Source organism: Dermochelys coriacea, chromosome 9 (assembly GCF_009764565.3).
Source record: "Dermochelys coriacea isolate rDerCor1 chromosome 9, rDerCor1.pri.v4, whole genome shotgun sequence".
In the NCBI taxonomy this organism is placed as follows: domain Eukaryota; kingdom Metazoa; phylum Chordata; order Testudines; family Dermochelyidae; genus Dermochelys; species Dermochelys coriacea.
Window position 1 is genome coordinate 36874028 of NC_050076.1, and position 25551 is coordinate 36899578.

Genomic DNA, 25551 nt, shown 5'->3' on the forward strand with positions numbered 1-25551 from the left:
TAAGCTAAAGCTCTAGAGCTGGGAGTGGGTAACAACTAATATCCCCTGTATAGTGGGCATGATACATACTTTTTCAGCTCAAAGAAATCTTGTCCTAAGTGTCAAAGACCACGGGTTCAAATTTCATTGAAGTCCCCACTTATGTGATGACCACCCTCTTCACTGGTATACGAGAGATTGAACCAGGAACCTAAAAGCATGACGTGCTGCAGCTTGAGCTAAAAAGCCACAGATCAGTAGCTAGAGGCTGTAACAACTAGCACTGGGAGGATATTTTCTGATGGAACATTTTTCTGCCGGAAAATACCTATTTGTTGAAATCAAAATGTTCCCTGGGAGTGAGTTGATTGTGATGTATCTTCCAACAGAGGAAACGCAGGTTTTCTGTGGGAAACCTGCCAGCTGACTGTCCCACTTTTTGGCAGCCTACCTGGTGTACTGCCAGTCAGAGTTGTGAACCCAGGACTTCCATGGTCCATGGCTCTGGGGCAGCACACCATGCAGACTGCTTTGGAGCCATGGACTCCAGGACTTCCAAGCTCCCTGCAGTGGAGCCAGGACCTGTAAGCTATGGGAGATCTGGCTAGAGCACTGCAGTAGGGGACCTTTGTAAACCCTGGAAACTTTCAGGGCTTCCAAGTTTCCTGCAGTGGAGCTGGGAGCCATGGCTGAGCCGAGAGCCTTGGTGCTTGGGCTCCCAGATAACATTCATTTTACATTCTTATTTTATATATTTATACTTTGCAAAAGTAATAAACAGGACATTTTTACTATGCTGTTCTGGTATAAAGTACTGTGTGGGTCACATGTACCAAACAATTTGAAAGATGATTACTAACACAAAGAGAGGTTTAAAAACCCAGCACATGTCATTTTGTGTTTTAAGGCCATGACAAAGCAAAAGAGGAGGTGGTTCCGTTATTTTCTATTAGAGCTCTTGGGATCTTTATCTGAAACAGAATAGCTTTCAACCATAAGTAATGCTAAGAGTTTTCAGGCCATATTCTCCCCTAAAGTAATTCAGCGTAGCTCCTTTGAAGTCAAAATGAAATGTTTTGATTATTTCAAAACATTTTTTCTCAGAATTTCCCTTTTGTGGGAAATTTTGAAAATTCTACTTTTCATTCCTAAAGATAACAAATTTATTTTTGAAGGTTTTTGGAATTTCTCACCGAACGGAAATTCCAACTTTTAGCAAGTTCTAGTAGTAACTCATATCATCTGCACCACAACTGGCTAAACTACCAAGGGGAAACAAAAATAAAAAAAGGATCTTCTGCAATTGGAGAATTGCCGAGTTATATAGAATGATTCTCTACAGCTCCCCATTCTGGATTTATTTGTCCACAGCAGACAAGCTCTTGGAGTTTTTTGAGCCTTAGGACTTGGTCCCTAGCTGGTGTAAATCCATCACTGGAGCTACACCAGTTTATAATAACTGAGGATCTGGCCCATAAGATTATAGTAAGCTACCTCAAGAGGGATGGAGAAAAGTGAAAAGGCCCCTTCAGTAGGGGCATTATTATTTATTGTGTATGCAGTGCACATAAATGTGCTAGATGCTTCAGAAAACAAATACAGACATGACCTTTGCCCTGTAAAGAATAACATCCAATTTTAGTTATGGCAAAATAAGAGGCAGTTACAAACAATAGTGGGAGATGGGGGTTGGGAAGGACAAGGGTCACAGTGATAAAACCACTCTGTTAAACAGTTACAGAATATGTATATCTTGATAATTTGCTGTGCTAAAAGTGAGAAAATATGGAACAAATAAATAGGATGTGAATTGGATTTTAAACCTGGAGGTTAATTGCAGGTGTAATACAAATCTTACAGTCATTCTCAATAATGGTTTTCTTTTTAAGATTCTGAAGAAGTTTCGGACAATTATGATTGCCCACAAGAGGAGACTGATTCTTCAGAGAACACCTTGCACCCAGACTTTGCAAAAGTAATAAACATGACATTTTACTATGCTGTGCTGGTATAAATTACTGCATTGGTCACATGTACCAAACAATTTGTAAGACGATTACTAACATAAAGAGAGGTTTTAAACCTCAGCACACGTCATTTTGTATTTTAAGGTCATGACAAAGCAAAGGAGGAAGTGGTTCTGTTATTTTCTATTAGAGCTCTTGGGATCTTTATCTGAAACAGAACAGCTTTCAACCATAAGTAACACTAAGAGTTTTCGGGCCATATTGTCCCCTGAAGTAATTCAGTGTAGCTCCTTTGAAGTCAGTTTATTCAAGAAGTATTCATTCTCTTCTCTATTCAGCATTGCTGCATTTTGGGAAACTTTGCCCTTAAGGAGGCAAGATATCCTGTGTTGCCTGCAGAGTTCCAAGAAACTGGCTGGGTACTGATGGTTATCTTATCTAATTTCACTGAAAGTTGTTGGTAGTGCTGGGGAGAAAGGAGTATGTTTTTTTTTTCTTTCTCTGAAACTGTGGCATAGACTTCTCCATCAAGATGAGCTAATTTAAAAACAAACACAGAGAGAGAGAGAGAGAGAGAGTGAATGGCAGCTACTTTTTGGTTATTTACGGTAACAAATGGCTAAAAAGCTATGATAGAAATATTATGTCAAGCTATTTTAAATGAATGCAACTGGGTTATGATTGTCTATCTGATCTATTATCTAATGTAATCACCATGACAAATTTATCTGAAGTAGATGATAATATGATACATATAAAGGACCAAATTCTGCCCAGATATGTGGGTGTCTAACTCCCCAGTGACTTCAGTTATGAGTGGCACATGAATCTGAGGGTAAAATTTGATCAAGGTCGTACTGTGTAATGTGCTTATGAAACAGATTCACCTGAAATTTCCAAAATAATATTAAAGTATCACTGAATTCATGTGTTTTGAAAAAATGGAATACAAATGTCTGTTTTGTTTTTAGATAAATTATTCAGCCCTTATTGGCACAGAAGACTGATGGTTAGAAGTTTGGGTTCTATTCCTGGCCCATCACTGTGATTCTTGGGCAAGCTGCTTAACCTCTCCATACCTTAGTTTACCTAACTGTAAAACTCAGATAAAATGCATCTACCTTACAGGGATGTTTAATTAAAGTTTGACACTTTAGGCTCCTCAGATGATAGCTGCTATAAAAATAAAAGGTATTATTGTTATAAATGAAGCATCAATAATTTTTCTAAATTTTACCAACTGTATCTGGAAAAAAATGTCTGTCTGCAGAAGACTAATTTATTAACTATTGCCACAGTACATCGCGGAAACAGAAGAAACAGTGAAAGCTTCTCGAAATATGGAACGACTAAATCTGTTCTCCCTAGATCCTGATATAACTGTAAGTGAGAATTCTGTTTTAGTTTCTAATGGTATTCAAGATAAAGAGGCCCAAACTGACTTGGTTACCAAAAAAACACAAGGGTTGTTTAGAGGTCAGCAGGCAGGTTGGGTACTTACCTATGCTACAGAATTCCACATCTGTGTTGAACACTATTTGGAATGTTGCATTTTCTCCCCACAAACAGTGTTTGAGGTACCCATCTTGGCGATGGTTGCTGCTGATTTGTATTATGTAGCATTATTTATAGCTGATCTGCTTTTTAGATGAGTGGCATTAAAACCTAGCAATGGGTGATTCTCAAAAAGGTTTCAATTTTGCTTTCACTTGAAGTCAGTGGCAAAGTATTATTGACTTCAAGAAGAAACTGCACTGGGACCAAAGCTTGGTTCAGCTGGGATAAGAATACCAAACTTTAGTTCCTTCTCTGAACTATGTCTCAGCCTCCTGAATCTCCCAAACTGGACTGGAAATCTCACAAGAATAGGCTATCTCAAGATTCCTGGTACTTCCTCATGGGCTGGAAACACTACAAGAATAGCATTTTTCATGGTTATTCTCTACTTTGGCTTTTACTGCAAAGATACATAAAGAAAAGATAAACAATGGGAAGAAAAGTTCACCAAAGCTACTTAAGTAGCTTAGCTGGGGATTTGGAAGGTTCAGGTTGGTTTTAATTTATTTGAACATCTTTAGTAGCTTAATAGACATTAAACTTCAGGATTCAGGGCTTGTTACTTCTCTCATTGAATGGATGTTTTGCCAGTGGTTTAATGGGGAACAAGACTGGAAAAACAGTCATCTTTATGACAGGTTTCAGAGTAGCAGTCATGTTAGTCTGTATCCGCAAAAAGAAAAGCAGTACTTGTGGCACCTTAGAGACTAACAAATTTATTTGAGCATAAGCTTTCGTGAGCTACAGCTCACTTCATCAGATGCATGCATCCGATGAAGTGAGCTGTAGCTCATGAAAGCTTATGCTCAAATAAATTTGTTAGTCTCTAAGTCATCTTTATGTTGTTGAGAAATAAAAACCTTGCCTAAAGCTGTAGTCAGGACACCCTTCATTCAAGTCAACTGAAATATATGGTGATAGAGGTCTGAAATTTACTACACAGATGTCTTTGGAGTTACATTATGTAGAGTTTTGACTAATTCATTTAAACAGGGAAATAAACAATTCAGATTGGTCTCTGTTTTTCAAATTACAAGAAATTGACACCATGGTGCTGGACTGGAATTCAGGGGATGTAAATTCAATTCTCAGCTCTGCCTCAGACACCCTATGTGACCTTAGGTAATCTCTTTCCCTCAGCTTACCCCAAATCGGGGGTAATAATACTCTCCTTCCTTACAGGGGTTACATGGGGATAGATTATTAATGTTTGTGAGGTGTTCCGAAACTGCAGTGGTCAATAGTGCAGATAGAAATCTTATTTATAATGTTGGAATTTTTTTTGTGTATATTACACATAAATAATCAGCCCAAATTGTTTATTCTAGGCCTCAAATCTTCAGAAAAAGGAGTTTCCAGGAACAGATTCAGTGATCAAACCATTTGAGGAAAAGGATGCAAAGAGGATCATGATAACTTGTAAATCCCTCAGTTTGAATCTTCAGGCTTGTGTGACTGAGAACGAAAATGATCCTATAACCAATGTAAGCTATGTATATTTCTATGCATATGCATGTCTCTTTTCCCCAAGGATGGGACTCCTTAAATCTGCATTACTGCTGCAATTAGGAGGTGCGATGAAAGCTCCTTCTTCCATATTCCAGGCTCGCTCTTCCCTCTCCCTGTGTATATGCATTAGGCTTTAATCATGTACTTTGGGAGTTCTTAGACCAATGTTCTGTGGTTAATAATTACATTGAATGTAGCAATAGAATATTTTGGAGGTATTGATTCTTTGTGGATCTAAGTGCAATAGAAAGCAATCTATGAAGATCCCGGTCAGCCTTTTCTTCACTCTGCATTATGGGCATGATCTAAAGCCCATTGGCATCAAGACTCCCATTGACTTCCATGGGCCTTGGATCAGGTCCTATAAGCACATGACAAATTGGTATCAATGTAAAGCTAGCAACAGTCCATCTGATAAAGCACAGTGTTTTGTAATGCTAATGTGCTCCCTCCATTGTACAAAGTGGGACCATAACCCAGTAGTTCACTCTGACTTTAGGAGATGTGTATATCTGTTGTGATGATGGAAGATTATTATCGCATTAGGATAGAAAACAGCACTGGGCCTGTATACAAGCTAAATGAAAATAGACAAACTTTCATTTTATTGATTAAAGTGCTTACAGACTTTATAAATCCATGAAAGCACAATAAATATTGAGGCACAAAAGTTAATCTGTAATATCCTCCTCCCTCTCTTATTCTTGTAAAAAAACAAAACAAAAAAAACCCCCTAAACCATCAATGCACAATCCCTGGATCTTGTTGACTCCTGCTTTAAGTGGGAGAATTTCAAATATTTCATCAAATCCCATGTTCTGGCAATTCAGCTTCCATCCATTACATATGAGACATTGATTTTTCATTTGCAGATCACCACTACAGTGGGTGCATAGTCAGCATATGGTGGTCAGTACTTTTACAGCAGAATGAAGGAGCTGGGGAAGTAAAGTAATGATGATTGTAGCAAGGAAATGCAATAATTCAGTCCAGAACTACAAAAGCATAGAACTGATTATCTGCTAATGCACCCTGCATCCATAATTTCATTAAGGGTTACATTCTCCTGTTCCACAGAGCAATGCAAAGCAGCTGTAAACTGTAATGACTGCAGCCAAGCCTTTTGTGTCAGGAGATTTGTGAAATGTGTTTCTCAAGGGATCCATTTGGTAACCTTAACCCTTATCTGTGAACTAGTTGGTCTGCATATTTCTCATTCACATTTCTGATTTAGATGCCAACTGTACTGTCAAACCTAAGTTTTCAGAAATCATGAGTCAGGCCACCCAAACTCATGAAACTGGTTTAAAAATCCAATGAGATAAATGTTTGGTCTATTTTTTGAACCACAGGGTTCATGTTTTCATGCTTTTCTCTGCAACCATGAAGCTAAACACTTTTTAAAAAATGAAAGCTGAAATTTTGACCTAATCACTGAATTCTAGGAGCATGGGCTTTAAAAAAAAACACCAAATATTGCAGGACTGGTGAGAAAATGTCAACGTTATGTCGCAAAGTTCTTTATTGTTGTTACTGCATGCACAATTGCAAAGGGATACTATAAAGCAGGGGTTCTCAAACTAGGGGTTGGGACCCCTCAGGGGGTTGTGAGCTGTCAGCCGCCACCCCAAACCCTGCTTTGCCTCTGGCATTTATAATGGTGTTTAAATATATAAAGAATTGTTTTTAATTTATAAGGGGGGGGTCACACTCAGAGGCTTGCTATGTGAAAGTGGTCACAGTACAAAAGTTTGAGAACCACTGCTATAAAGAGCAAGATCAAGGAGAGCATGAGTGCTGCAACGTCCTCCCAAAACAGTGCTGTGTTTGTTTTGCCCTTTGTGATTCCAGCTCTGCTAGCTAGCATGAAGTGCAGGCAGAGCTATCACTTTGCCCTACATCTCCCAGTCCTTTCTGGGTAGTCTAACCCTGCAGGCAGAGCTAGAGTTGCAGCCCTGGAGTTCAAGGACTAAAAACATGTACTGCACCTGCACAGTGGTGCAAGGGTGGAAGAAATTTTCTTGCACCCTACATCCTCTGGTGGATCTGCACAGTCTGGCACACTGGACATAGAACTGATAGGTTTTAAACCTCTTGCGTTCTGATAGTATTATATTATAATCAAGCTGTTTCTGATTTTATCTCTAGATTGAGCCTTTTTTTGTAAGCGTGGCTCTGTTTGATATCAGAGACAACAGGAAAATCTCTGCTGATTTTCATGTGGATCTGAACCACACACTTGTTACACAGATGGTTTTAGGTTCCTCGTCTTCATTGGAAAATGGCAATATTGAAACAATGGACACAAGTGAAGCAGAACCACCACTGGTCAAGGGATTTCCAGAGACATGGTTGAAGTATCCAAAACAGGTACTTGATGCATGACGTGTCTCACTGATGTTTAAATGGGACTGTTCACACCTCTAATGGTACTTGTGTTCCATATGCACTGTACACATCCTAAACTGGGCTCTAATGGCTTCTTTGAAACTATCAGTATCTATTATCTAGAGAAACCCATGAAGTGTGCAGCCATTTTTATGCTAACTCTTTGGGCTCAATCATTGACCTTTCCCAAACCAGCCAAACAAAATCACAATTTAAAATCTCATCTAGATGTCTGCATTACTCTCTAAATTATGGCACAGTCTTGTTATTGTAACTCTTGTCCTCCATTTACTCTCCATATCTATTTTCTTTTCCATGTTATTAATTTACGTTACATCGGTTTTTAGGCTTTGATTCAGGAAATCACTTAAGCATGTGTTTGGGAGATTTCCTGAATAGGGATGTTTTCCTGAACTGGGTCCTAAGATTGTATGGTAATGGGACCATGTCTTCAGTAAGGTCTGTAGTTCATCTTTTTGCAAAAGGATGTTTGTCTTCATAGTCGGGCCAAATTCCAACATGAAGTATCACATTTTGACTCCAGAATTTCCTTATAATTTCAGTTGAAGATACTATTACACTCAGGTATTAAACTGCATACTAATGAGTAAGTGTATGGCTGTGACCAAATTTCTTTAAAAATAGGCATCTATGCTATCTCATTAGACACAATTTTTAATGGAAAGAAAGCTCCCTGGTTACCTGGGATATCATAGGGCTGCCCCAGTAGCGATGGTCAGAAACTCAATTTTTTGTCAGAGAAAATTCTGTAATAAAAATCCCCTTTCCAAATTTTTCAACCAAAAAGTGGTGGGTTTTCTAAAGGAATTTTCAAAATGACATGAAAGAAGAATGTTAATTTTATTTCATAACAAAACAACATTTCAAAATGAAAACTTTCATTTAGTTTTCAAATGTCAAAGTGATACAACATTTTTCATTTTGTTTCAACTTAAAATATCATTTCATTACGTTTTTATTTCTGGAAACTGAAAAATTTCAACTTTCATTTTTTGTTTTTTAAATTAATTATTTTTATCCTTTCTCTCACTTTTGTACTTTTCCCTCCTTTGTCCAATGGGATATGGGGGAAAAGGTAAAGAAGTGTGTAAAAGTGGGGAAAGCACCAATTTTCAAGCCTTTTTACTGTTTTCCAAAAACTGAAAATAGATTTTTTTTATTTCCCAAACTGAAACAAAACAATATTTTAAATCAAAATGAAACAAAACATGTCATTTCATTTTAATGTTGATTTGAACATTTTTTATTTCAAATTTTCCAATCAGAGAATCAAAAATAATCCTCAAAATTGATATTTTCCAGTGAATAGTTTGTTACATTTTTGTTTGAAATCAGCTCTGCTATTTTAGCATCCAGAAATACAGATTCCTCTGTATGTAAAGCAAAAGGGGAATCATGATGAAAAATACAAATGATCTGATTTCTTGTATTGAAAATATATCACTCTGGTATCATATTCAATATTTTCATCTTACATATATGTATATATCACAAAACGGATAACCAGTCAATATGAGCCCTTTCTGGATTCCAAAGAAATACAAAAGTGAGTCATTAATTAGACTTCCCTTTAAGTTCAGTTAGACTTCCTTAGTGCTGTTTACGTACATTCAGTGACTTGAAGATAAGTCTCAGATGAGCCTGCATGCTATAACCGACCCTCTTCAATGATTATCTAGAAGAAATTTTAAGAGCCACTGATGGAAATCTACAGGATGGTGTACCCATTGATGGATGAAAAATTAGTCATCTGTGCTTTGTTGGTGATGTTGACCAGATTGGATAATCGGAAGAAGAGGTGCAAACATTGCTAGAAAGAGTAGAGATGGAAGCCGAGACTGTTAGGTCTAAAGATATCACATGGAAAGACAAAGAAGGTTGAAAAGTTGAAGTTATTTCTACCCACATTTGAAGAGACATTGGAGTGTGTTGAGCACTTCAAATCCTGGGTAGCTTGACCACAAAAGATGCTAAACATCACTTAGAGGTCCGACATAAAATTGGAGTCACTCCTGCTGCCCTAGTGACATGCAGCCACATTTGAAGAAGCAAAGGTATTACCATGAAGTGCAAAATGAAATTGATGTAGTCTCCTGTATTCAGCATCTCGCTGTATGTATGTGACACATCGACGCTAAGGAATCGGGACATTAAGAAGCTTTCCGCCTTGTAATTGGAAAACTACAGGTGATTGCTGAGCATTAGCTATGTCTCATACACGACTAACGAGTAGGTGATCGCCCAAATATACAGCATAACTGGAGTGATACCGGATATTATCAAGATGACCAGAGAAAGAAAACTTGAGTTGTGAGACATATGGGCCAGATGCATTTTGCAGGGATTGTTGCCAGGTGCAAGGGGCAGAGTGCACCCACAGCAAGTTGGTTCAATGAGGTGATTGACTGGATGAGATGCAGTATGGCACACTTCTGTGTGAAGACTGAAAAATGAGGAGGAAGATTGCTGGCCAGTGACTCCTGTGTGTTGTGTTTACTGTTCGTTGTGATGTGACTCTGTGGTTGCTTTGAACTATGAGAGAACATATGTATGTGAGTAACTCTAAGAGAGACAATTGAACCATAAAGGGATTCCATTTGTGTAAAAGATCTAACATTTACACATCACCTCTGTATTTGGCCCTGTGAGTCCAAACAAATAAACCTAAGTAAGCCTAAGGAAATGAAGTCCTGGTGAGTCTGTTAGTGTAACATCCCCATTAAGGGGACTAAAAGAAAGTGGAAGATCCACCAACACAGAAGCCCTCTAGGTTCGCTTAGGCTCAAACAGGAACTTCCTTTCCACCAACTGGGGGCATTGACAATGTTTCCACTTGTTACAGAATTGTTATATGCTTATTAACGATACTCTCTTTTATTTATAGGCTCTTTTCTCCATAAGTAACCCCCATTCTGAGATTGTTTTGGTGGCAAGAATAGAAAAGGTGCTCATGGGAAATATTGCCAGCAGTGCTGAACCTTACATTAAGAATCCAGACTCTAATAAGGTAATGCAGTATAAACATAAATTGCCTCTTTGATTGTTCATGTAAATATCCCCTCCTGTGGGTGGAAAACATTGCACACTATATTTGCAAGGCTTATGAGTTTATGGATGCTTAATTGTACAAGCTCACTTAGGATCCTCTCCTATTGAAGTCAGTAGCAATATTCCTATTGACTTCAGTGGAAGTAAGATGAAGCCCTTAAACGTGTAATGCAAGAATAAACTTAATATAGTAAATGTAGTTTGTATCAGGACATGTGGCAATAGAACTGAGCTGGGAAATACGCATTCTAGATGAAATACTCTGTGTTTATAATCTATTTGTTGTGTACTACAAATACAATAGTGCTGGTATTATTCTAGCTGAGTGAATTTTACTGCCCCCAGCCCCATACAAAGCATAAATAACTGCCCTTTGAGAGGGGAATTCGGTGGGTGTTTGGGTCCAGCCATCCACACGCTGCAATCTAAAGGCAGGCAGCATGACTACGTTGCCAATGCTGTAATGGGCTAAAAGGATGACTGCTTCCATTATAAAGTGATTTTGGAACATTGGATCCTAGCTAGTCTCCCACTACAGTCCCAAGTAGGCAGGTGTACAGCCTACTTCCATGGTGCACATGGGGTGCAGAGGCTTCTTTGTGGGTATGTGTACACAGCATCTGAGAGGTGTGATGCCCAGCAGGGGTAGACAGATTCACGCCAGCTCAGCTGGCACCAAGTGTCTAAGAATAGCAGTGTGGATATTATGGCACTGGCATACCTCCCTGCTGCAATGTAGACATACCTTTTGTGTGACCAGTTCACACTTGCCTTTCCTTCACACAAGGGTTTAAGAAGGACTCTGTATGCTAAGGAGATATTTACCACTCTGATATCTTGACTCTACATAATGATTAGGACTTGAGTGTGTTGCACAGAGTGCCACAGCAGATTTGAGGTCCCCACTTTAGAGGTTTCAGAAAATTTAATTTCAATGAACTGGGAGAGAGAGATTGATATTGTAAACGCCTAAAGGTACCTGCCATTGTACACATTTTCCTGACATGTATTTTTTTAACTATTTGAGCAAAAAAAATGTCCTCTGTTGGTCTGCCTGAACAATTTTAAACTCCAGGGTTGATCTACTACTTGGATTTATATGCACTCAAAATGCTTAGCAGACATTATACTGAAAGGCCAAATTCTGTCTTGCCTTAGGCCGCATGAAACCCCATTGATTTTAATGGGGCTGTGGAAATTGTAAGGCAAGACAGAATCGAGGTTGACATCTGCTGGCTGCACTATGATATCCCAGCTCCGAGACCAGAATATCAATCTTACCATTTAGTTAATTTAAACAAGAGAGCCTTGGTACCATGGAAGGGATTAATTTGCAGGAAGAACATGTTGTATTTCCACTTCTGTCCTTTCCCAGTGGCTTCCACCAGAGGAAAGGGAAGACTAAATTTCTTCAGGGGCTCCATAAAAGACCCCCCCAGCAGAGGTTGCTCAGAGGATGTACTTAAACAGTGCATTCCTGTTACCCTGTTCTCACCTCCTCCCATGGCCAGCGCCACCCCCTGCGGACCTCCAGCAGAGTGCAACTTTTCCGTAGTAAACTTCTCCCATGATGACGCTCCACCACTCTGGTCTGATTTTGTTAACCCTTCAGAAAAACACCACCTAAATTGCATTTCCGGTACACATAGGGCACCTTGTTTCAATTTGCAATAAGCCTGTTTTCCAAAGAACAAAAACTGTGATGATGGCATTGGTGATACCAATGGTATTTATTTTTCTTTACCTAGTGTGCACAAAAAGTATTAAAATCCAACAAACAGTTCTGTGGCAAGCTGGGGAAATACCGTATGCCATTTGCTTGGTCAGTGAGGTATGTATATTGATTATTTTTATATAACATTTCTAACAACATCTTACAGCTCACCCTGCTCTTGGATTCATGTATTTTTATTATGAGCCACATTTTCAGCTTCAAACTAATACTTTTTACTTCATCCATGCCCCTGGCTGATCCTGGTGGCTTTAATCAATTCTGTTTTGTCCTATTTCCCTTTATTTATGGAAATGAATTACAGTCATGTTCCCATTAAATACTCGTGTGGTAGCATCTATCACTCACACACCTGCCGAAGTTGCTAGAAAGCATCAAGAACAATGTCAATTTATGACAATAATGCAGGAGCAGACCCACTCTGAGCAATTTTGTGCTAAATATTCTAAGAGAGATTTGAAAGTTAAAATTCTTTCAGGAGACTTTTACAAAGCTAATTCTTCTCTGAAATGGGAATTGAATACCTGCTATAGGAGCCTAAATACAGTTTTAAGAGCCTACATGTAGGTATCCAAAATTGGAACTCTGTCCCTGTGATTACACCTGTTGAGTTTTGAGAAACATTGGCCAAAGATCTGGGGGTTGCACAAGCTCCTAGTGGCCCCAGTGCCTATGTCTTGGTGGTGGTGGAGGGGGAGAATGCCCTGGAAGCACTTGCATTGTTAGCATTCTCAGTAGGCATTAGAAAGCTGGAGGTTTTATTTATTTTGTCTTTTCAGTAATAATTAATGACAATAATGTGTTTATTGTTGTATCCCCTCTCTTGTAACCTTACCCCCGTGACCTCTACCTCTTCTCCTGGTTGCTTCCTGTCCATTTTCTTTCCATAGTACATCTGCACATTCTACTTTCTCTCACTTCCTCATCTCTCCTTTGGAACTATTCCCTGCTTTCTTTGTTGCCTTCTCCTCTTCCCAGGTGTCATGGGCGCGTGCCAGTCCTAGAGTACCCCCCTGCTGGCCAAGTGTGGCACTGCAGAAGTTCCCTGCCTGTTTCCTTCTCAAATGTGCATCTCATCCACTTTCCACAGGCCTGTACTGGAGATGTCGCTTAGCCCTCCAGCCAGGTCACAAACAAAACTTAACCCTTTCTAGGGTAATAAAAATCCAATTGAAAGATCCCAACAAACAAAATAGTTCCTTTGCCCTTCAGCGGCTTCTCTTCAGCCCATCCTCTGGGCCCTGTTCTTAGCCCCTTTCTGGGCTTTGAGAGTCTTTCTGTCCCTAGGTTAGAGCACTCAGCCCCCAGGCTGACTCTCTGGCAGTACCAGTATCAATCCCTTTCTAGGATCTGCTCTCAGAAGTAGGGCTGGCCACATCTCCCCTTAAAGAGTCCAGTCACCTTGTGATACCTGACACTTGGATTCCTGCCTTCTGCCTTGGTTTTCTCCCTTCCTGTATTGTTCTCCCTCCCCTCTGTCTCTATTTTTCTTCAATTCCTTTCTTCCTCCTTTTCCATTTTGATCTCTCCTCCTCAGCTTTGTCCTACTTCTCAATTTATTGCTGCCAGAGAGCACTGCTCAGTGGGGTCCAGTAGCACCTCAGCCACTGCTCCCCATTGTGTTTGTAGTATATGCACCAAGTGAGGAATGGAACCTTGGTCAAAGGAGTAAGGTCTGCTAGAGGTAGAAGCACTTTTCTTCTATAGCTTCTGTCCTGCCATTTTGTTTCAGGAATGGTAGGGCACTAAATGGAGGCCCTACAGAAGCAGTTGGGGAGCAGCAGCCCCACCCCCACACACACACACTTGACAGCTTTCTAGTTGAGGGGCTGTCCAGGACAATCGGGGTAGTTGTAATGCACATGATGGGTCTGAATGGGTATACTCCTACCTGACTTGGAGCTGTGGAGCACCAAGAAGACACTGTCGCCACCCCCAGGGCAGATGGAGGTGGTGATTCTATAATTATAGAGGTTCGGAGATGAAGAAATGGGGAGGGAGGCAAAAGAACAGCGAAGCTGAGCTATTAGAAGCACTCATTTATATTTTATTGGCAGATAGTTTGGTTGCCCTCCAATAAAGTAAGGAGAGGGGTTTACTTGTTCAAGGAAAAGGAAGATAATTTGTTCTGCTGTACTGTACCCAGTTCAAGAATGCACATCAATATTTATCAGCTATATATGGTTAAAGGACCATTCATCAAAATTACATGAATAGTTGTCTGTTGGTTTGGCAGAACAGTTTCAGCATATAAGGGAAAGTACAATGGAGGTATATGCAGGCTAGGAGCCAAACCTAGCTGTTTCTTTATTAACTCTCTCCTGTCTAGCTCATTCCCACTGCTACCACTAGTGTGGCCGGAGAAGAAACTGAGATTCCTTTGCACAGGGACTACTCACTGCAGGCATGGGGAGGGGCAGAGGCAGAGCTGGCTGGTCACAGGGGGGAACATGTGCAGGGGCTGCATTGTTCCAGTGCATTGGTTAGCTTGAGAAGCATGGTGACTCAGTCAAGAACTCCCACCAGAGCAGCACTACTCTGCAATAACCCCATTGTGAGCCAGAGTCTAGCAGACATGATCGAGCCCTTCGTCAGCATCCCTAAACCTTCACACCCATCGAGCTAAGTGGGATGTGAAATCTCTTGGCATCTTTCTGGATCAGGTCACTAGTTAGCAAACTCAGCTCCAGTCTGGGTGACAGGCTCCCCGGGTAGAGTGTGATGAGTATTACCTGCCTTGAGAAGGGATTTTATGAAGCCGATCAGCTGAAAGGGGAGCCTCCTAAGCTAGCAAGGAGAGAAATGCCGAGGAGAGCGGCTTACGTGTCTCAGGATCCTCAGCCACAAATCCTCTCCTGGAATTAGGCATCTAAGTCAGGTCAGCCACTTAAGTAGTCCATGTCCTAGCAACCAAAAACATCCCTCTCTGCTGATGATGCTTGATATCTCTCTTGTGCTCGTTCCCTGTGCCTCCCAGATGTCTTTTGATCACTAAGGCAGTCTGCTGCCCCTCCACCTTCTGGTTGCCTGCCTGTGGCCCTCCTGATCGGGGGTGGGGGGCCTGGCAGCTCACAGGAGTTAGGCATGGTCTGAGCACACCCACAGGAACAGGACCCACAGGTAAGATTGGTGCTCCCCTGATTAATTTGAGAATCCTACTTTGGGGCCTCAAACTACAGAATTCTTTTCCCCTCTGAAATATGCTGTGGTCAAATTATTGGCTCTTCTTAAACTTCTCCATCATTAATGAGAACATGGCAGATGACACAGTGTAGCAGAAACATATTAGTCCAAATTCACTACATTCATAAACACATTGACAGCACTGGTGTTATGCCAGGGTTGAATTTGGTTCAGTAGGTCACGTTCTGCTCGCATTTATGCCAGTGTAAATCCAGAGTAAATCTATTGCCATACTCCCAGTGGCATAAGAACAATGAAGTGTAACAAACACTGATATAACAAAGAATTTGAGCCAATAAAATCTATTTCTAATTTTGTAGCTTGAAAATAGATATTTCCACAAGACACATATCACACCACACAAAAAGTGTTTTGACTAGGATAAATTGCAAAAATCTTGGGTTGCAAATGTATTTTCCACTTATTTATTTTCTTGCATTAACTGTGTTTACATTTTATTGTGGAAATTTTCCCTTTTGAGTTATTATAATTTAAAACAGTTACAGATGGCCACAGTGTGATTTTTACATATTCATTCACTCAGCCAAAATATGACAATTGCATATGTGTCATGTTGTCATTCGTGCAGTTGGAACTCTGATTACTTTATGTAATAACAGAATTGTATGCAGCCTTCAGGTTGCTGACTCAGGTTTGTGCCAGGATTTCTCTCTGGCATTGGTCTCATTTGGTGCACTATAGATATTTGCAAGTGACTGTAATTACACTATACATTAGAATTACAGTGTGATACATCAGCCTTCCATTCTCATATTCCTACCAAACATGCCAAGATTTGTAGATGTATGTCTGGTCTCCATTTAATAGATGTGGGGAAACTTTACTCACTCAAATTAATTTTTACATTACCCTCTTGCCTTGAACCCCCTCTACCTACATAGATCCCATAGTGTGACTCTCTTAACACCTTGCAAGGTTTGGGGCCAGATTCTCAGCTGGTGTAAACTGGCATAGCTGCTCTGAAGCTAATGAAACTATGCTGACTTATACCAGCTGAGGAGCTGACCCTGTATCTCTGACCACACAGGTGAGCCATCCCTCCACAGTATCTTAGCCAACCCTTAAGAAATGTCATACCAAGTTTAATATTAAATTATGACCTTTCTACAGATATTTTAACCAGAACCAGTATAATTACAATGTAATAGCTAATGAAATCCATACTAAAAAATTATATAGAAATGTTTAAAAGGTTAACAAAGGATCTCATTATTTATTAAATTCTATTGGTTTTCAGATTATTTTGTATAGAACAATATTAAAGTTTAATTCCTTTTTAGTTATCTAGGACTTTTCCATAAAGGAGGCTTCTAGTACATAAGGAACGATCAGTAGAGAGTCAATAAATTATTATTCAAGTGCTAAATTCCTGGATTTTATGAGCATTTTATGATCCATCCCTTTCTTTGAATTAACTCAAGTTTTGTTCAATGTCAGCTGTTGTTATGAAATAACTGTAGATTACTTTCTATGGTCAGGAACTCTCACTCGCAAATGTGCCTCATAGTATAAATCTATCTAGCAAAGTTTAAGACTGAAGGTAGTTAACTAGAGCTGTAATACACATAATGCTTGCTCCAAAAGCAATTCTTCAGCTTTTATTAAGCCCTAATAACTGAGATACCAATATGATCTGACAAGCAAAAAGTCACATAATTCTCTTCTCAATGTATATGCATAAGACCCATTATAACGTGTGCATAAAGGAGACCAAATTTTCTAACTGAATACACAAAGTATGAATAGTAGCAAAATAGGCTGTAAAGATGGTTTATTGCAAATGGGTGATTGCTGATGTAAGAATCTATTTGCATACACAGTTGCCTATTTCGTTCATTCACGTGCGTAATTTTCATTCAATTTTGGTGTTCAGTGATCACACAAGGCTTGCAAAAAATCTGCTTTGTTCTATGTTTGGTTACAACTGGCTGTGCATAACAAGAGCTTCTCAGTGCCCTGAAACTCTGTCTAGGAAGCTCAGCCCTTATAGATGCAGCACCTAAATCCACAGCAGTTACCTGTTTGTATTAATATATTTATAGTTTGTGTGCGCTACTTACATACCTTTTCTTTTTAATCTGCAGTGAAAGTCCATCAGTATTTTTGGACTGACATCTCCCCACCTTATTCTTCTAGCCTGGATACTATGTTTTAAGGCCTCAGTTGCTAGAGCAGTGGCTCTCAACATTTTCAGCAACTGCATCCCTTTCAGGAGTCTGATGTCTTATGTACCCCCAGATTTCACCTCACTTAAACTACTTGCTTACAAAATCAGACCTAAAAATACACAGGTGTCACAGCACACTATTACTGAAAAAATGCTTACTTTCTCATTTTTACCATATAATTATAGAATAAATCAATTGGAACATAACTATTGTACTTACATTTCAGTGTATAGTATATAGAACAGTATAAACAAGTCATTGTCTTTTAGTTTGTATTGACTTTGCTTGTGCTTTTTATGTAGCCTGTTATAAAACTAGGCAAATAGCTAGATGAGTTGATGTATCCCTTGGAAGACTTCTTTGTGCCCCCAGGGATATGTGTACCCCTGGTTGAGAACCACTGTGCTAGAGTAACTGAATGCATGGGGAACAGAGAGAAAGAAATCTTCCCCCATCCTACAGTGACTCCGCAGTCACTCGACAAATTCTAGTGGCACAACAGAGGCTACTTATTGGTTATTTCATACATCTCTCCTGATAATCTGGAGACCTAAGGCTTTGGAGAATAGAAATAATGCTAAAAGCATTTGATAAACAGAGTTAGGTTACCTCCCTGTAGTTATGGAGAAATTTAATGTTGGTCCCTCCACCTCACTAACTGAATTAAGACATTGTACATTTGTCCTTATCAGTAGAATCTTCTTCTCGGGGTTTACTCCTTTATTTAGTATCTGGCAATATTTCCTGCTGACATCAATTATTGTTTCACTGGCAGTATAACAGAGAGGTAAATTAGGGAAGAAAGACTGGCTACTTGCTTTGTGGAGTAGCCCTTTGTATCAAAAGCATTTTACTTTTCTTAAGCAACCTTTTTTCATGATGAAGTTGAATCCAATGTTGTTTGATTGCACAGCTGTTACATAATGACAGGTTTCAGAGTAGCAGCCGTGTTAGTCTGTATTCGCAAAAAGAAAAGGAGTACTTGTGGCACCTTAGAGACTAACAAATTTATTAGAGCATAAGCTTTCGTGAGCTACAGCTCACTTCATCGGATGCATCCGATGAAGTGAGCTGTAGCTCACGAAAGCTTATGCTCTAATAAATTTGTTAGTCTCTAAGGTGCCACAAGTACTCCTTTTCTTACAGCTGTTACAGTATCCAATCCAGCCAGAGTGTTTGAACCCTTGGGCAATTCAAAGGGCACTGGAATGTCTTAATTAAATCCTGAAAGTGGCAGTGAGCAGAAGTGGAAATATCTGAAAATGATTTCCTGTGCAATCAAAAGCTGATATGTATTTTTCTTAATTATAATATGATATCTCTTTTTTTCTACAATTAGTTATTGTTTATATAATCAAAAGTGTAGTTAGAACTCTTCAAACATGTATTGAGACAAGTTACACCAGTGTAAATATACCCTTGTGTTTCAAGAGAGCTGCAAAGCAGATTTAATGGACTGGAAAATCTGGCTCAAGGTCCCTGCCCCAAAGAAGTTACATTCTAAGTCCCCACTCCTGCAAAGACTTATAGATGTGTTTATCTTATCATAAGCAAAGCCAATGGCTGAGAGCTGAAGCTTTAAAAATTCAGAGGGGAAATAAGGTGCAGTGTGTCTTTGGGGATTGGGTTGTTGTTTGTTTGCTTGTTTGTTTTTACAGTCAAGGCAATTAACCATTGGAACTATTTACCTCAGGGTGTGATTAATTTTTCATCACTTAAAGTCTTTAAAATCAAGACTGGATGTCTTTCTAAAAGATACGCGCTAGCTCAGCCAGAAGTTATCGGCTTGATGTATGAATAACTTAGTGAAATTTTGTGGTCTATCTTACGCATGTTGTCAAACCAAATTATCAGAATGGTCCCTGTGAATCTATTAACTTTGTGCACCGTGAGTAATCTTATTGAAGTCAGTAGAACTTTTCACATTGCATAAAATTTAATGTATGCCTAAATCTTTGCAGGACTGGGGCCTACATACACACATAAATTGTGTCCCTTTGGAACACCCAAGTATGATTCAACTACATCCCCTAACAGGAACTAAGAATAGCACGTTTGCTTTCAATTATATGTCATGGAGAGCAATTTTAACTATCTGTTCCCTTTGACTTTTGCACAGGAATTCATGCTGTGTCATCAGTGATGAACAATTATGTGTGAATTGAAAATTCTCAAGTAATATGACTAAGCATGCCTGGCTATCATCAGATATATGTTGTTTTCTCTCTTTGTAGACCAGTGTTTAAGGATAATCAGGGAAATGTTGACAGAGACTCCCGATTTTCACCTTTGTTCAGACAAGAAAGTAGCAAGATTTCAACTGAAGATTTGATTAAATTAATAGCAGAATACAGAAGGTAAGGAATGGGTTTTAGGTCAGCTTGGGAGAGGCCTAAGGTTATAATGGTATTTTCATTAGTGTCCTTGTTCGCGTTGGCAAGTGTGCCAAAATATTAAATGCATGTTTTTCATGTTAGTCCATCGTCTGCCAAAGAGTGTTTTTTGACTGAGTTTTCCAGGATAATTGGAAAAGCATTTGACATTAATACACATTGTTACAATTAAAAGATAGTGATTCATGGAATTAGTGTCAATTAGGAAAGGTGCAGGTGGAAGAACAAGCAAGAACACACTGTGAGGAAAAAGAGAAATATACATGAAAATGAAAAGAATCGTTTAATGGCTCTCCCATGCCTCCCTATTTTTTATAATTGGGAACTCCACGGCAACCTGTATAGTGGACATTGGAATCATCTACTTTTCTCAAATGTTGGCCATTATGTGAATTCTGAAATTGTGATTTGGCTGGTTCTCTTCTCACACAAGTGTAAATCAGGATTAATTCCATTGAAGTTGATATATTTGCATCAGTGTGACAAGAGAATCAGGCCCAGAATATTTTCCTGTCTCCTCATATCCCAAAAACAACTCTCAAAAAACACATTAATTTGACAAAACATCACAATTCCATTTGTAGGAAATTCTTTTAGGACTGGAGCCAATGCTGAAGTCAGTGGAAGGACTCACATTGTCTTCAGTGGGTTTTGGATCAGGCCCTTAATCCTAATAGTTACGAGTATACGGCAATACATTCACTGACATCCCCAGTAAGCTAAGGGTCTGGCCATAGATGCATTAGTCAGCTTGACTGAAGCATCTCCTTTTTTAGAGAAGAACAAGATCACTTTGTCATCCTCAGGGCATCCATGCAGGCACAATGCCTGTGCCTCTGTCCCCTCTCTATATAGCTGCTGCAGGAGCCATGATGCCCTAAACTCCCCACAAGTGAGTGTTCTCAGAATTCCCATTAAAGGGGGGCATGTTTCAAATTGTAAAGCAGTAAGCAAATTGAAAAGCAGTAAGTTAATGCTGATGAGGCCTTCACTAATTCACATGCAAAAGTCCATGGGTCCTTCATGACTCTCTTCCGTATGACTCCTTCCTTTCCCATGAATCCCTCTCCCCACAAAATCCCCAAGGAAGTACTTCCACAAAGAAGGCAGGAATGAAGCAACACTTCTCACTTCTGCACCCCTGGGTTTGGATCTGCTGGAGTCCAGTCACCCTTTGCTGAGGAGACGGTAGGGAGAATATGGGCCGAGAGTTTTGTGGGAGCATATGAAACTATTTTGCGAGTAAGAATTAGTTGGAAGTAAGATTTTTCTATTAATCAAAGTATTATTTTGATTTCATATCTATTAACCCATTTTAATTTTATTAGGAAAGTAATGCACTTGGTTTTTTTACACAGTTTGGTAGCTCTATTAAATACGGTTTACCTTTCACTATTTCATGATTTAAATAACTGGTGATATTTCATTTTGCTCTCTTAAGTCAGAAATTACATCCCCTCTTGCATTCTCTACACCAACTTCCTAAAATGTTTTCATTTCTGTCATTCCAGAGCAGAGAAGATTAGCAAAATACAGACCATACCTGGCAACCTAGACATTGCAGTAAATTGTTTCCCTTTGGAACACCCAAGTATGATTCCATTTTATAATTATTCCGGGTTTATAAAATTTAATGTGAGCCTTTAAAATTAATTATTGCTTTGTCACAGTTCTGGAAGATGGGAAAGAAGGAACTGTAATTTGGGGGTTTGTTTTGATTCTTTTTTTAACCAGTGCATATTCAACTGTTTTTTATCTTTTTCTATGCCTTGAACTAACCTATTTTGTATTGTAGGAAGAGCATGTCCTGTGCTCATTTGATGAGTCACAGTCTGTGCATGTAAAGGGGCCTGATTCAAAGTGCACTGAAATCAATTGAAAGACTCTAATTGACTTTTGTGGATTTTGGATTAGCCCCTGTAGGAAGTGTTGTTATAGTAGCTATGCCAAGTCTCCGAACCCAAATTTATTTCATTTGTTCTCTTTCTACTTCAAGGGCCACCCCTCTCTGTGGCCCAGTCTTGCAAAAAGCTCAGTACGTACCAACTCCCTTTGCCATTGGGAGTTGAGTGCACTCAGCGTCTCACAAAACTGACCCCCTGTAAGTAACAGGAAAATGTCAATGCATCAATAAGTTAACACTGAGTCTTATAAAGGAACTGAAGTCTTAGCTGTAGTGGCAACATTTCTACAAAAGTGAGGAATACAGCTGAGGAAATAATATTTTTTCCATTTTGGAGGGCTGAACCAAAATATCTGGAAAAATAATCCCGCTTAATTGGAACCAAAAAAATTTTTTTGTCAAATCAAAATTAAAAAAATCATAAAATCGAATCAATCCAAACATTGTAAGTTGACCCAAAACAATTTTTAAATTTTTTTATTAGTTTCAAAATGATTTGGCTGACTTGATTTTCTTTTTCTGAGTTTTTTGTTTCAGTTGGGGCATTTTGGATGCTTTTTACCTTTTTTCCTTGCTTTTTAAGGCCAAATTTAAAATCAAAACACTATTTTGAATAAAAGTTGAAATGAAGGGTTCAACTCTTTTGATTTTGTTTTCCCAACCAAAACTATTAATCAAATTCGACATGAATTTAGCTAATAATTTCAGACCCTGAAAAATGCAATTCATTGAAAAAACAATTTGTTAAAAATATTTGCCCAGCTTTAGTGAGGAATGAAGTTAACAGCCACTCATTCTCTTATGATACAATCACTAGCACACCAAACTAACTGAGAGGCATAATCAGGGCAACCAAGTAGGGAGGTAAGATTCTTAAAGGATATAAAACACTTCTCTCTAATTATATATGTTTTATTTATACTTAGCATTTAAATTTGCATCAATTTTGAGAAATTTTCACATAAACTTTAACTATAAAATAACTTCACCAAAATGTCAAAGGAATTTTTTTTAATATAAAATTAATGGAAAGTTCCCCATTTTGTTGCAAATATCACTGTAGGCAAAATGCCCTTTTTCACACAGATTTTTGTGCTATGTTGTTGCCTAACTCAATATTCACTTTTGATATAGGGTTTTTCAAAGGGCATGTGGAAGTTATTATTTCCCCTAGGTGTTGTACCCCTGCTCTGCCCCAAGGTCTAGCCCCAACTCCACCCCTTCCCTCGAGACCCCGCCCTCACTCTGGCTCTTCCCGCCCACCGCTCCAACTCCTCCCCTGAGGTTCCCGCTCACTGCTCTCAGCCCTCCCCTGAGCTCCTCCCCCAGCTACCAAACAATTGTCATTGCATCCGATGAAGTGAGCTGTAGCTCACGAAAGCTTATGCTCTAATAAATTTGTTAGTCTCTAAGGTGCCACAAGTACTCCTTTTCTTTTTGTTTAACAACTGTGACTGCTGGGTGCTCAGCATCCACTATTTTTTTTCCATGGCTTGCTTCAGCTCCAGAACACGACCAGGGTCAGTGCCTATGAAAGTTATCAAAAGTCAGTGGGATCTGGCTGCCTAGATCCCATTGGCTCCATTGAAAATCCCACCGTGAACTATTAATAACAGTTTGAAAAGTCTTTTGGCATCAGAAAATTTGCCTTCCTCTCAGGACCTGATCAAAAGCGCATTGCAGTGAATTTAAAGACAACTCTTTACTTTAGTGGACTTTGGACCAGGCCCTAGAGCAGCAGACTGTGTTTAACACCTCCTTTTCCTTGAAAATTTTAATTATTCTTAGCCAATGCTAAGGAAAGTTAATGAAAAGAGAGTTGGCCAGCAATCCCAGCAAGACTGTCTCTCTAAGAACTGACATTACACTGCTGAGGATTAGCATCAATTTGCATTAGACATCAGAAGGAGAATCTCTGTTTTAATAATACTTGATATACAATATGTCCAGCAAGTGCCTGAAATACTGAAAATTAGGAGAAGTTGTCAGTGTTTAACCTGATATAAAACCTCTGGCTCCTCTGCTGACTGATGAAAGGGAGCCAAACATATATACATCCTGCAAGGGGAGTGTTGGCAGCTACGTGAGATGTCCCTCCTATGCTATATAACCAAAAGTCTCTCTTCTGCAAAATATCCATGCATCTGCCAGATAATTCACAGGAAGGGAGCAGGGCCAGAGGGTGGGGTAGGAAGGTAAGCAATAAGTGCTATAGTTGGGGTGTTCCCCCTTTATCTCAGATTAAATCCACATTTAAAAAAACAGGGCTCTGAGGCTCCACTCAGTGAAGTCACAGAGAATAGCTAGTGGCCTGGTAGTCAATACAACATGACCAGATGTGTGTGTGTATGTGTTTGCATTGAAAATGACTTCATACACTGACTGGAATCCACAGTTCCTAAGGGGTGGTGATAGTGTGGTACAATTTTCCTGTCACGGACTCACAGGTTGTGCCCACTCTTGGCCCGTACAGTCCATGGGGGGAATCATCTTCAGTGTGACAGCCCTTCTTGGGGGTCCACTCTCTCTCGGGGGTTAAGCCCCTCTGCCTCTTGGAACCTCACCTCTCTGAGCCTTAGCATGCCTGTCTCTCGCTGTGGGATCCCTTTGGACCCCGGGGCCTCCACTCCCAGAGTGAATAATGCAACCTTGTTCTCTAGAACAGAGTGACTCTCAGCCAGCGTAAAACAGGAGGGTTTATTTGAGTGTCTGAACACAGCATAGGAAACTCTCAGGACCTTCAGGCCTGGCCTCCATAAGCACAGCACATCTAAGTCTCTCCTGCATCCAGGTGGGCCCTGCCTGTTCTCTCTTTCCAGTCCCAAGCCTCCATGCTTTCCAGCTGGGTGTCTGATATCACCTCCCCCAAACCCTGCCCCTGTTCATTGTCTTCTATCCAGGTAAACCCTCCTCTCCTCTCAGCTGTCCTTTGCACCCTTCTGGCTGGAACCAGCTGGTCAGGTCACCAGGGTCCTCTCTTTGCAGCCCATTGTCCTCCCACTGGACAGAACAGGCTGTGACTCCCAAGTTGGGCCTCCCGGTCACCAGTTGCTGGGGTATCCATTCTCCAGGCCATTGGCTGGGGTCCCAATTTCCCTCGCTGGTCCTCTGTAACAACAAACTCCCTCTCCCATCACCTTGTTAAACCAGTAACACCCAGGGAAACTGAGTCCCACCCCCTCTACATGAAAACCATTGGAAAAAAACAAGAGAACCCCCCACTTTGTCACAGTTCCTGTGCCATTGCTCTTTAAAAGCTGTAGTGTTTTTGCATTATTTTCTCCCCTTTATGGTTAATTTGACAAAGTAGGGAAATATATGGGTCTATATCACTATATTCTGTGAGCTGCAAGAAATGCAATACATTTCAGGGGAGGGGCTGGAATAAAGAGTCCTCAGGATTCTGTGTTAGGTAATACTGGGTACCAACAAAATAGAAACTGTCTCTTTCTGAGAACCTAACAGAGACCATTGCTGGTACAACAGTGGTGCAGATATCCAAACATGGAGATGGTATCATTCTAGAGATGGCAGAAAAAATTGACTTTTTTTTTCTGAAAACTTTTACAAAAAGTTCATTCCTTAGTTTTGTTGGAAAATTTTAATTTTTTCAGCAGAGCTCTTCCTAGGTCATTTAAAATACAAGGAATAGGTTGAAGGCAATATCCCATTATCCTCTTAA

General features: G+C 39.7%; 1 protein-coding gene across 50 annotated transcripts in view; it reads left to right on the forward strand.

The window, feature by feature from the left end:
• DOCK10 (dedicator of cytokinesis 10) overlaps nucleotides 1–25551 on the forward strand; it is a 237444-nt gene that overhangs the window by 131966 nt on the left and 79927 nt on the right. For 27 of the 50 annotated variants that reach the window (XM_043493039.1, XM_043493037.1, XM_043493049.1 and 24 more), the window contains exons 9-17: nucleotides 1869–1954; nucleotides 3245–3328; nucleotides 4832–4987; nucleotides 7161–7382; nucleotides 10306–10428; nucleotides 12218–12300; nucleotides 19808–19930; nucleotides 21053–21154; nucleotides 21478–21557. In XM_043493039.1, the coding sequence (XP_043348974.1) occupies nucleotides 1869–1954; nucleotides 3245–3328; nucleotides 4832–4987; nucleotides 7161–7382; nucleotides 10306–10428; nucleotides 12218–12300; nucleotides 19808–19930; nucleotides 21053–21154; nucleotides 21478–21557 (1059 nt within the window). The remainder of the gene's footprint in view (nucleotides 1–1868; nucleotides 1955–3244; nucleotides 3329–4831; nucleotides 4988–7160; nucleotides 7383–10305; nucleotides 10429–12217; nucleotides 12301–19807; nucleotides 19931–21052; nucleotides 21155–21477; nucleotides 21558–25551) is intronic. The other 23 variants (XM_038415556.2, XM_038415561.2, XM_043493073.1 and 20 more) reach the window with 1 other exon arrangement.